Genomic DNA, 12,654 nt, shown 5'->3' with positions numbered 1-12,654 from the left:
TCCATGATGGTAGGTTGAAGTAATTGGATGTACCAGTCTCTATTCTCTGCTTGATTTGTTTGTTATTATGTAATGAAATTATTTGAATAAGCTTGATATAGTTTCTTTCAAGAAAAAGAAAACCTCACTTATTTGATAATTTGTTAATAGATTTTTTTTTTCTGTTAATAATTTATTGCAGGTCTACTTTTTAGGAGTCCCGAATTTTGTACCCGCAGTTCCTGCATGTATGTATGCCCACACACCGTTCAATTATTTTATACATACATATATATTTTTAAATATTTTTTCTTTGTTCAATAACATGTAGAGATTCAAACTTCATCTTGATTATAGGTATATATCTTACTTATTGAGATAAATTCAGGTTTTAAGCGGTAGCACGAGTATATACATACATATATATTTATTTATTGTGAAGGCTTATAAGATGCAGTGAATTGATAATTAATATGATAAATACTAATAGCCTTCCCAGGACATAGGTAGTGAAGACTTGGTAGGGTTCTAAGCTTACTCTCTAAGAATTATTAATTTGAAGTATCAAAAACTTTATAGGATACTTATGTAGACAGAAAACGAGTGGTTCTACCTAATGTTAGATGGAAAAAGAAACGGTCAAACCGACCTATTAATAGGGAAAACACCCAAATGGACAAAAGTTGATTCAATTAGTTTAATTCCACTATTTAAAAAGGTGGTTACATTAACTATATTTCATTTGGTTTTTTTCTTTCTTTCCAGGGTTTTAAGCAGGGATTTATAACTTTCAATTAAAATGTGACCAAGTTGATCCAATTATCATCAAGGTATTTATCCTCTGACCGAATTATCATAATTTAGAGTCCTAAAATTTTATGTTAATAAAATATGTTCATTTAGTTATGTCTCTTGATGAAATGATGAGCCTAACCCATATTTGTCTCCTGGCTTTAATTAATTAGTATGAGGTTGGAAAGTTTGAGCTTCTCTAGCCTAATTTTATACATATTTGAATTTAAAACTTTGAATTATAGAAATTAATTCATTTTTTCAAAAAGATATATCGAAATTTAATTCATAAACTCTGAACATCTCCATAATGGTCAGTACTTAAGAATAAAATTTAATGATAAGAAAACTTGTAAGAAACTGTGGATGGTTTATGTTAATGGTGGCTTCACTCTTGTTTCAGTGTCTAGAATTTCAGTGAAGTCTTTCTTCTAGTGACGTACTCCATCTTCAAGAGATCCTCCCATTAACTGTAACTAAATCCATGACAAAAACAGCTTGGTAAAACATAGATCAAATTATAATTTCAATGTGATTCTTTGAATGTTAATAGTCCTATATTTTTAAAAGTGTCTTTCTTGTTATTCTTAAATTTTTTATTTTGTGTCTAATAAATCCATGACAAAAACTGGTTAGGTATATAAATTTAGTTTTATTGGTTATGTATCAATTTTTAAATATGTTGTATATGTTAATGGCTGAGTTGACACTAAATTAAAATGGCTTGTTTTATGTGGTATGAAGATTAGAAATTTCTATTTTAAAGAAGTATTGGATGTCAATCACCAATAAACTAGGTTGATGTTAACCATTAAAATAGAGTTTAAACTATATATTAATACGATAAGTGTGGGTTAAGGATTTAAATTTTTTATTTCAAACGAATTTTAGATGTCTTTTAGCTATTAAGTTAGCCTCGTATTTGATATAAATTGTGATTATATGAATGGAGATTTGAATTTCTAAGGCTGTGAACGAGTAGATACCCTACCTCAACCCTTCTGCCCTACAACTATGTTAGGTGTATGTAACATATTCTTTGATTTGATATTTCTCTCCACCACAGAATATCATTTTCATTTCCTTGGGTGGATAGGTTCATTTTGGAACGATGACAGAAGGAGAGAAATGATTGGCCAAATAGAGTAAACAAAAGTGAAGTGATTCATGTTCTTTTCTTACCTTAGGTAGAAATTTCTTAGGAAAAATCGAATTTTAGATCGGAATAGTAAGAGTGATATGATTGTTTCTTTTTTAATTTATGAAAATGGTGGTGCATATATGGCATGGACACTTGGGGTGGGATAAATTCTTTGTCTAGTACGAATGCGAAAAACTTTATATTATTATTATTATTTAGGTGCTTTAGAACAGGACAGATTTTGTCTTAGCATAAAATGTGTTGGGCAACATTTTCTTTTTTTTTGGGGAGGGTGGGCCACGTGGTCGTCTTCGTCGAGTTGGGTTTTTTGTATTCTCTATTGTACTGTACATACTTCGTGTCATCAATATAAACTTTTAGTCAATAATCTTTTTTGCATTTGATCTCTAATGCCTTTTGAGTCCATCTAGATCAAGTGTGTGAATTGTTGTGTGATTCTAACAACTAGTATAGAGTTGGAAAATACTTACCATGATTTTTGAAAATGGAAAACTCAAATATTGAAATTGAGAAGTTTGAGATCCGATTTCGATTTTTTTGAAGATTATCTGTACTAGAAATATCTTCACTAACCCCTGTTTGGGGTGAATCCGTATATCATTACCATAGAACAGTGGAAGTTCAAAGATCAATATATCCTAGGATTGGTCCGGTTGACGCTGTCTAAAAACGTAGCGTTCAACATCATCAAAGAAAAGACAACGTCGGATATATTGAAGACGTTGTCGAATATATACAAAAAAAAATCATCGATTATAAACAAGATGTACTCGATGCGTAGATTATTAAATCTACGAGAATGTATGAAGATGGGACTCCATCCACAAACGTTTTAGAAAGTTCCTTTTGGAACAGTATTTTATGAAAAAGGACAGAAAAGTTAGTTTATAGGGAGAAAAAAAAAACATCCAAGTACCAATTTAATAATTCTTTATTTGCCGCCAAATTACTCTGGGAGTAATTTCTATCATGAGTAATAATGCCAGACAGCTTCTTCATCAAGCTTATATAAGTAGGGAGGATATAAGAAAAGCAATAAAAAGAACTTGATGTGTCTCTTTACATCAAATCTAGATTATTTTATTTTATTTTCTGAAATTCATTGCTATAGCTTGTAGAATCTATTTTAAAATGTTAGTTTTATCATATATTCTTCATTAAATATGATTTTATTATTAATCTTTTTTTATAGATGGAATCGCTCTAAATTATTATTATTATTATTATTTTATTTTTTTTAGAAAAAAATATCATCTGCAATACCTCCTTATTGTCTTTGATTCTGAAGTATATTACTACATCATCTCTTATCAACATACGAATATATCTTTAAAAAAAAAACTTAAAACAGTAAGATGAAAGTGTGAATACAAACAAACACTTAATAGGACATCATAACATCATCAACAACATTTCTTTAGAAGTTCTTGTCTTTTCTTCAACCCATTTTATGTGTTACTTGTAACAGTAGGCGTGAGATCCCATGTCGGTCGGAGAGGGGAACAAAACATTCCTTATAAGAGTGTGGAGATCTCTCCTTAACAGACGCTTTATAAAACTGTGAGGTTGATGACGATATGTAACAGACTAAAACGGACAATATATGTTAGTGGTGGGCTTGGACTGTTACAAATGGTATTAGAGCCAGACACCGAGTAGTGTGACAGCGAGGACATTAGGCCCACAAGAGGATGGGATTGTGAGATCTTACATTAGTTGGAAAGGAAAACGAAATAATTCTTATAAGGGTGTGGAAACCTCTCCCTAGTAGAGGCGTTTTAAAACCGTGAATCTGACAACGATACGTAACGGGCCAAAATGGACAATATCTACTAGCGGTGGATTTGAGTTGTTACAAATAGTATCAGAGCTAGGTATTGAGTAGTGTACCAACGAGGACGCTGGCCCCCAAGGGAGGTAGATTGTGAGATCCCACATCGGTTAGAGAGGGGAACCAAATATTCTCTACAAGGGTGTTGAAACCTCTCCCTAATAGACGTATTTTAAAACTGTGAGGTTGAGGGCAATACGTAACAAGCTAAAGTAGACAATACCATTAATCCTATACCATTAATCCTGTGTGATTTTAATAGGATGCTCGAGAAGTTCCCTTGTTCTTTAACCCTCTTTCCCAAAGCAATCAGGTCCACACATCACATACTTGCATTGTCATCATCTCCTGTTCCCTTTTCCCACAGCTATCCCATCTCCCTTTTCCCTCACTATATAAACTCCCTTCCAACCCTTTCTTAATGGTATACCTCAACCGCCTTTAACCACTCATTTCCTTTCCTCATAAACCTTCATTTCCCCCTCATTCCCACGTCCTGAAATGGAGAAAACACAATTGCGTAGGCAGCTCGCCAACATCAGGCAGTCCCTCTTTGATCAGGTAATGTTCATTAAATCTAAAGGGTTTTTGAAAGTGAATAGTATTAACTTAAAATTTGATTGATTTGGGCATTTTGCAGGGCTTTCTTGATGAACAATTCGTGCAATTGGAGGAACTGCAAGATGATGCTAATCCAAACTTCGTGGAGGAAATTGTTACATTGTATTACAGAGACTCATCCAGGCTGATAGTCAGCATAGAGCAAGCACTGTAAGTTGTTTTTCTTTTGCTGTTCTTCAAATTTCGAAGTTCTTTGTTAATTAATCTTTAAGTTTTTGATAAATGCAGACAGAAGAGCCCTCTGGACTTCAATAAGTTGGATGCTCTTATGCACCAATTCAAAGGAAGTAGCTCAAGGTAACAACAACCCAGTAAATATAGAGGTAAACAAATCTGTGTGTTGAAGAAAAACATTGATGTTGTTTTGTAATGGGTGCAGTATTGGAGCCAAAAAGGTGAAAGCTGAGTGCACACAGTTGAGGGAATATTGCAGGGCAGGAAGTGGAGAAGGGTAAATATCTGTCATTCATATCCTTTCTTCTTATTCCCCTCGTTATGTCCTGGTTTAATTCACTTCAACGTGGACGGCTCAGATTGATGGAACATCAATTTCATCCCTTCCCCTAATATATCTATAAAAGCTGAAGTTCTACCGCTAGTAGATATTGTTCTATTTGAACTTCTCCTTTCTGACTTTTCTTTAAAGTTTTAAAACGCGTCTGCTATGGAGAATGTCTAGCTCTACTCCGACCCATGCCTCACACCTAGACCCCTACTCCGACTAGTGCCTCACACCGGTGGCCTTAGGCTGTTATAAATGGTATAAGAGCCGTCATCGAACAATACAAGACATTAGTCAGAGTAGGGGTCTAGATGCGAGGCAGGGTTTTAGGTGCGAGGTACTAGTCGGAGTAGCACTAGACCCTCTCCATAGTAGATGCATTTCAAAACTTTGAAGGAAAACACAAATAAAAAAGTACAAAGAAGACAATATCTGTTGGCAGTAGATTTGGGCTACTACAGTATCTATATATATCATTTTTTCATATTATCAGAGTAGAAAGTACGCATGGGCATTTATGGTTCAGTTTTGCATGCATGCAATCAATGGAAACCATGACGGTAGGAAGTGAATATTATTATTATCATCATTATTACATGAAGAAAAAGGCACCAACTTTTATGAAACTTGTTGAAGTTGGGTCCGTACTGTTTATCCTTGTTGAGGGTATTAATATTTATTATTAAACTAAGAAACCCACTACAAACAAGTTAGAGGTTATTTTATTTACCATAAACGAATGCATTTCCTGTTTATGACTGTATGAACTTCTGTAATGAAAAACAGATGCTTAAGGACATTCCAACAACTGAAGAAGGAATATACAACTCTGAGGAAGAAGCTTGAAGCCTATTTTCAGGTTCTTATGATAAAATAAAATAAAAATAAAAATAAAAAAACTTCATTTCCTTTTCTTACTTACTTTTGTAAGGTAACGTTTAACGTTTAGCTTTTGTGGTCTAATTCAGCTGGCAAGACAAGCTGGGCCCATTGATTCTGCCTGTCGGCCCAAGTAATCCACACGTGGATGACAAATGGATGACAAGTGGACGACAAAGCTGATGTGGCAAGATGTTATTGGAACTTCTATATGTTTCCTAATGTTATGTAAGCTCCACTTATGGATTGGAGCACCCTGCCTGTGGGGGCTATGGGTTGCTTTTGTTTTTGGGTGTAGTTCATGAATGCAATTTTAATTCAAGTTTTGGTTCCTGTGTGATCGTTGTTGGGCCTTCTGAATCTGAACTTAACCTACCCATTATCGGCCCAATTATGAACTTTGGGCCTTCTGAATCTGAACTTAAACCTACCCATTCTCGGCCCAATTATATACTTTGGGCCTTCTGAATCTGAACTTAAACTACCCATTATCAGCCCAATTATATACTTTGGGCCTTCTGAATCTGAACTTAACCTACCCATTATCGGCCCAATTATGAACTTTGGGCCTTCTGAATCTGAACTTAACCTACCCATTATTGGCCCAATTATGAACTTTGGGACTTCTGAATCTGAACTCAACCTACCCATTATCGGCCCAATTATGTATTTTGGGCCCTTTGAATCTGAAATCAGCCTACACATTCTCGGCCCAATTATGTATTTTGGGCCTTTTGAATCTGAACTTAACCTACCTATTCTCGGCCCAAATATGTAATTTGGGCCGTCCAAATCGCATAAGCCCAACTTTGAAACGAGGTCCAGAGACTAAACTCCATACTTTTACTTTTATTTTAATGATTAAATAAATAAATAAGACATCACTAATTTGTTATTTATTTAATTATTCCAGATAGAGCATGGTTAAAACTGATTCCCATTTATCGTGAAATAAAAAAGAATAAATAAAAATAAAAATGCGGAGGAAATATTATCAGAAAAGGCGGTGACGTAATAGATAGGTGGGAGAGATCCACGAAGGGCGTCCCCTTCTCCATTGCATTTGCAAACCCGAAGCTCTTTCTCGGACCCGTCCACTCTCCCTTTCACTGCCTCCTTCTGGTTCCCACTCCTCTGTGCTTCCTTCTTAACCTAGGGTTTCCTTGGTGCGCGAGGTATCTGTCTCTCCGGCCCCATTGAGGCGGTTAATCGGTCTTCGTCTTCTCGGGAATCGGTTTTTCTCTTCGGAGAAGTGTTGGCATTGGCAGAATCGCCTCATCTGTTGCTGCTTTCTGTGTTTGTTTCGCTTCCCTTTGTTTTGAACTTCTAGATTTGTTGATAGGGTTTTGTGGATTTCTTGTTTGGGAGGAGGGTTTTTGATGATTGGTTGGGAAATCTGAGTGAACTTCGACTTAGTGGTGATTTTCGCGATTTTCTGTCTTTGAGGGTTGTATTTGATCGAGTTTTTTTTGGGGGAGATATAGCCATGGCTTCTTACAGGCCATATCCTCCACAATCGTCTTTCGGTCCTTCACCGGGTCAAAACCCGATTCCGCCTCCACCAGCGCCACCGGCGGCTTCTGTTCCTACGCAACAGCGAGGGGGTAGTCAGTATAATCAGAATTGGGGTGGTTATGGTGGTGATGGGTCCGTGCCTCCTCCTGCTTCATCTTCATCGTATCCCCAAAATTACAACCAAGTTCATCAAAGTTCTAATTACCACCAGCAACATTATGGTCCGCCGAGAAGCCAACAGCCTCCACCTCCTCCTCCTCCTCACCAGTCGTATCCTTATGCACCACAGCCTCCGCCGCCTCCGCCACCCGATTCTTCCTATCCACCGCCTCCACCCCCGCCAGCGTCTTCGCAACCTTCTCAACATTACTTCCCCCCTTCACAATATCCCCAGGGTAATCAAAATCAGCAGTCAATCCAGCCACCACCACCTCCACCCTCATCTCCACCCCCGAGCTCCTCAATCCCGCCGCCTCCACCCCCAAATTCTCCACCACCTCCATCAGCGCCTCAGCAAAAAACAGAGGGTTCAAGCGTGGGAGCACACGAGCGTGATAAAGGGGTTTCAAAAGATCCCTCATATGGCAGGCGTGAACGTGAAAATTCAAATCATGATAAACACCAGAGGCACTCTGGTCCCCCAATGCCTCCGAAGAAATCAAACGGTCCTTCAGGGAGAATAGAGACTGACGATGAGAAAAGACAGAGGAAGAAGAGAGAGTTCGAAAAACAAAGGCAAGATGAAAGGCATAGACATCATCTAAAAGAATCCCAAAACACTATTCTGCAAAAGACTCAAATGTTATCTACTGGGAAGGGGCATGGATCAATTGTGGGGCCCCGAATGGGGGAAAGGAAGGCCACTCCATTTCTTAGTGGTGAGAGGATAGAAAATAGGTTGAAGAAGCCAACAACATTTTTGTGCAAGTTGAAGTGAGTATGTAAATATTTTCGTTGTTATTATCTGGTTTTAATTCAGTACCATTTTGGCTATAATTATTGACATCTACTAAGAGTTCGTTGGATGAGCGAATGAGCGGAATGCTCAGTTTCCGTTTATTCCTTGTAGTTATTATTATCATTGTCGCACTCTTCTCTTGTGGATGCTTCATTAATTTTTGTTCTCTTATGGATAATGATATTGTACTTTGACGTCCATGCATTTCAAAGATTCCGGAACGAGCTTCCAGATACAAGTGCTCAGCCAAAACTCATGTCGCTGCGGAAAGAGAAGGATCAGTATGTATTCTTTTCTTTTGCCTCCAAACTTTGAATAGAAGTACAGCTTTTGGTTTACTGATATGTGGGGTATGTTTCCATTTATGTTATGTTCTCCCTTTCATCTTGCCCCTCACTTTGCTGGTAAATCTATTATGTGGTCTGAAGAATTTAGAATTATTTGGTTTAGCACAAAGATTATCCTTGTTGTGATATTGAGCAAAAAATGAAATAGTAGAAAGTGAGTGAAACGTCTGTGCAAGGCATAAGGGAAATTGAGCAAGGTCAATAAGTGCACCTTTATTGTGATATTGAAAACTCAAAAAGCTAAAATTTGAGGTATTCGCTTATTAATGTTCACCTAGATAGATAACCTTACTTGAACAGGATATTCCAGGTTTGTTCGATGGTGTACTTGAGTTCTAAAAGGTCCATCTCAAGAAGCTGGGTGTGCACTTTGTTCCTTTATCCTATGTTGGAAAAAATGTAGTTTAGAATAGAATCATGTGATGGTTTAGCTCTCAGATTTATTCTTCTATGCAAAGCATTATTTGAAAGACACAAGGGAATTCATGTCAGATGTGTATTAACATGTAAGTTTCGCCGGTGACCTTATGTGTGAAAAATAGGTTGGGCTTCCACTGTGTTTGGGTTGTATTGGTTGTTTCCACTTACAGTTATTGAATTTCTTGTCTTTCGGTGCTTCTTATCTTTTATTACCTTGCCAATAGGTTTGATTTAAGTAATATGAGGTGGCATCTTCTATTTTTTGGGATGTTGCAGCTATACAAGATATACAATCACTTCACTAGAGAAAACGTACAAACCTCAGCTTTATGTAGAGCCAGATCTTGGAATACCTCTGGATTTGCTTGACCTCAGTGTCTACAAGTATGGACCATATAAATACTTTCTTTAAAATGTTACTATTATGTGTGTGCCATTCTTCTAACTTTTTTCCATGTATGTTTAATAGCCCTCCTAGTGTTAGAATACCCCTTGCTCCTGAAGATGAGGAATTATTACGTGATGATGTATTGAAAACTCCGGTTAAAAAGGATGGTGGTATTAAAAGAAAAGAACGTCCTACTGATAAAGGTGTTGCCTGGCTTGTTAAGACCCAGTACATCTCTCCTCTTAGCATAGAATCCACGAAACAGGTATTGATACCAAGGTTCTTTCATACAAATAATTTTTATGTAGTTGTGTCTGTGCTAACAAGTATTCCATCTGCAGTCTTTAACTGAAAAACAAGCCAAAGAACTGCGAGAAATGAAGGGAGGGCGCAATATTCTCGAGAACCTCAATAATAGGTTTGTCTTTTAACATCAAGAGATATTATAAAAAGAATATACCAAAGTTGATTTCGTGTGATCATATTCTTTACTGAATGACTTGTGTTTTCCAGGGAAAGGAAAATTAAGGAAATTGATGCATCATTCGAGGCATGCAAGTCACGCCCTGTTCATGCAACCAATAAGAACTTATATCCTGTGGAAGTTTTACCTCTTCTACCTGATTTTGATAGGTATGAAATAATTCAATCCATGATTGTGAATTTGGTGACTAAAATAATATATTTATCATAGTCCATTTGAGCTAGAATTTTGTGTCAACTTCTCTGCTAGGCTACGACACAATGTTATGATCTAGATGGAAATTAGTTGTTGGCACTGGATGTTTTTGTGTATGCTCTTGATTTACTTTTCAAGAAATCTTGATTGCTAGCAACTATTCCATCTCTGATAACGGTCTTACAGCATCTTAGCATCTTATATGTATCGGCACTTTGTGATTTTTACAATAGTAAGATTTGTACCAATTGGAGGAAGTAAGATTTACAATAAAAAAATATATTGTTATTGCATCAGGTATGATGATCCATTTGTTGTGGTCGCATTTGACAATGCTCCCACAGCTGATTCAGAGACTTTTAACAAGTTAGATCAATCCATTCGTGATGCACATGAATCACAGGTCAGTTCTTGAGGTTATTGATACTTCAAATATATTGTTGAAAGGCTGATCGCTAAAGTTCGTTTAACTAACACATATTAATGTCATTTATTTTTCTTATTATAAAAATATTATTGGTTTTAGTTTCATTGTTTTATCTTTTTTTATGTTGAAATTCCTTTCAGATTTTTGCTCATCTGAGGGTAGGGTTTATGTGGCGTAATATTGTTTGTCAGATATTTCTGATTCTGGCTAGGATCTTTGTGGATTAGATTGGGTGGGTTGGGTAGGTTGGGAATTATTTTGGACCTAATCCAGATGCTCAGGTTGGAAATTGGCCTATTCTAGTAACCGTAGTTCAGTGATGAACCATTTGTTTCAAGGCCATCTATTTTAAAATTTGTATAAAACAAAATATAGTGAGATAATAGAACAGTAGTTTTCCGACAAAATAATTAAATGATCTAACTCAATGTTTTTAGTACTTAGAACCAATTATTTTCTGGAATTTTCTGGAGAGTAAGAAAACTTAAAAATCCGTTGGCTGGAATTAAATTTAAAGAGGTACTTTTGTAATTAGAATTCATAATAGGAAATGTAACTAAATTAGTTCTAACTAGGTTGATTGAATTTGAGTCTTCTGACTTCTTTGAGAACTCCTAATCTTTAGTATCATACCAGTGATAAGTTTGCCTTGTGATCAGTTAATAAAGCTTTTGTATTTGGTGCTGAACATTTTGTTGGATAAGAAAAATGTTCATTCCGAAGAGGGAAAAACAACTATTTGTTGCTGAAATTACGTTATTAACATTCAGTACCAAATGGTTAGTTCTAACCCCACTTGTTGGTCCTTTCCAGGCGATAATGAAAAGCTATATGGCAACAGGCTCAGATCCTTCAAAACCTGAGAAATTTCTTGCTTACATGGTTCCTTCTCCAGATGAGGTTAGTCAATGTATTATATATTTTAATATTATTATTTGCAATTGGAACTATAGTTTTCTGTTTCTCTTATCTTGCCCAAAGCCAAAACCAAACGAACAAATATAGCTTAACACCACCTTCACTTTGTGTTTACGTTCCTTTTTGTTAAGAACCTCGTGTGTTTACCTTCCTTTTTATCATCAAAAGACTCTTTTCTCTCTCTCTCTCTCTCTCTCTCACACACACACATTCTCCCATGTGAAGCAAAATCAATGAACAAATATTACTCCTATGTGAAGCAAGTTCATGTTATCATCTTGTTTTGATTCAGCTGTCGAAGGATATTTACGATGAACAAGAAGATGTCTCGTATTCCTGGGTTCGTGAGTACCACTGGGATGTAAGTGCAGGGGTTTTTACTTAGTGTGCAACATTTATTTAGAGTTTTGAATACACCCTAGGTGAGTTTTCTGATGACACTTGTGACAGGTACGAGGTGACAATGTGGATGACCCCACTACATATCTCGTTTCATTTGATGATGCAGAAGCTCGTTATGTGGTATTCATTTATCCTTCATCTCTTTATAATTCACTAGAAGTCTCGTATGTATTCAAGGCTTGTTCTTGTTCTTGGTTTAGATATTTACGCAAATCTGTTCGATTTCAATTGTAGCCACTTCCTACAAAGCTCGTTCTTAGAAAAAAGAGGGCTAAAGAAGGGAGATCAAATGATGAGGTTGAACATTTTCCTGCACCTGCAAGAGTGACTGTAAGGAGAAGACCAACTGTAGCTACTTTGGAAGTGAAGGATCCAGGGGTATATACAGTTTATGAACTTCAATTAGTACGTACACCCACATTTATGGTTGTTAGTTAGCGATTTTAACTCGTGTCAGTGGTGCTTTCAGGTTTACTCTAATTTGAAAAGAGGGTCAGATATTGAAGATGGTCTTGGGAGATCACACAAACATGATAGACACCAAGACATGGATCAATACAGTGGAGCTGAAGACGACATGTCCGATTGATTAGCTCTTTGGTACAATCGATTAATTTGGCTTCCCATAGATTATCTCCCTAGTGCAAATGCGAGTATCTGGCAGGAACTCGCCCAAATTTTTTTATACCACCAGATGTTTATGGTGCTTTGTTGAGTGTGTACGTTACATATCTATTGCTACGCTAATTCAAGTACTTGTATGCATTCTTGAATATTTCTTAATTTAATCTGTACAGTTCTCCCCGGCACAGCAGGAAAAATGAATTCTGAAAA

The 12,654-nt window shown here is 36.4% G+C and overlaps 2 protein-coding genes across 2 annotated transcripts; both read left to right on the top strand.

Annotated features, from left to right (window-relative positions):
- Positions 1-2,577: 2,577 nt before the first annotated feature.
- AHP4 (HPT phosphotransmitter 4) lies at positions 2,578-6,104 on the top strand. The gene is made up of 6 exons (XM_087129162.1): positions 2,578-4,325; positions 4,405-4,535; positions 4,614-4,682; positions 4,765-4,836; positions 5,674-5,746; positions 5,856-6,104. The coding sequence occupies exons 1-6, from the start codon at positions 4,266-4,268 to the stop codon at positions 5,901-5,903; spliced, it is 453 nt and encodes a 150-aa protein (XP_086985288.1). The 5' UTR covers positions 2,578-4,265; the 3' UTR covers positions 5,904-6,104.
- Positions 6,105-6,750: 646 nt separating this feature from the next.
- Positions 6,751-12,627, top strand: ELF7 (hydroxyproline-rich glycoprotein family protein). Its single transcript, XM_023691631.2, has 12 exons — positions 6,751-8,214; positions 8,452-8,520; positions 9,283-9,390; positions 9,476-9,659; positions 9,736-9,812; positions 9,908-10,027; positions 10,371-10,476; positions 11,314-11,400; positions 11,711-11,779; positions 11,869-11,940; positions 12,055-12,198; positions 12,290-12,627. Exons 1-12 carry the CDS (start codon positions 7,253-7,255, stop codon positions 12,407-12,409), a joined length of 2,118 nt encoding a protein of 705 aa, XP_023547399.2. The 5' UTR covers positions 6,751-7,252; the 3' UTR covers positions 12,410-12,627.
- Positions 12,628-12,654: the final 27 nt, after the last annotated feature.

This window comes from Cucurbita pepo, chromosome 12 (assembly GCF_057944985.1).
Source record: "Cucurbita pepo subsp. pepo isolate OVF chromosome 12, ASM5794498v1, whole genome shotgun sequence".
Taxonomy (NCBI): domain Eukaryota; kingdom Viridiplantae; phylum Streptophyta; class Magnoliopsida; order Cucurbitales; family Cucurbitaceae; genus Cucurbita; species Cucurbita pepo.
This window is presented reverse-complemented; position numbering and strand designations above follow the sequence as displayed.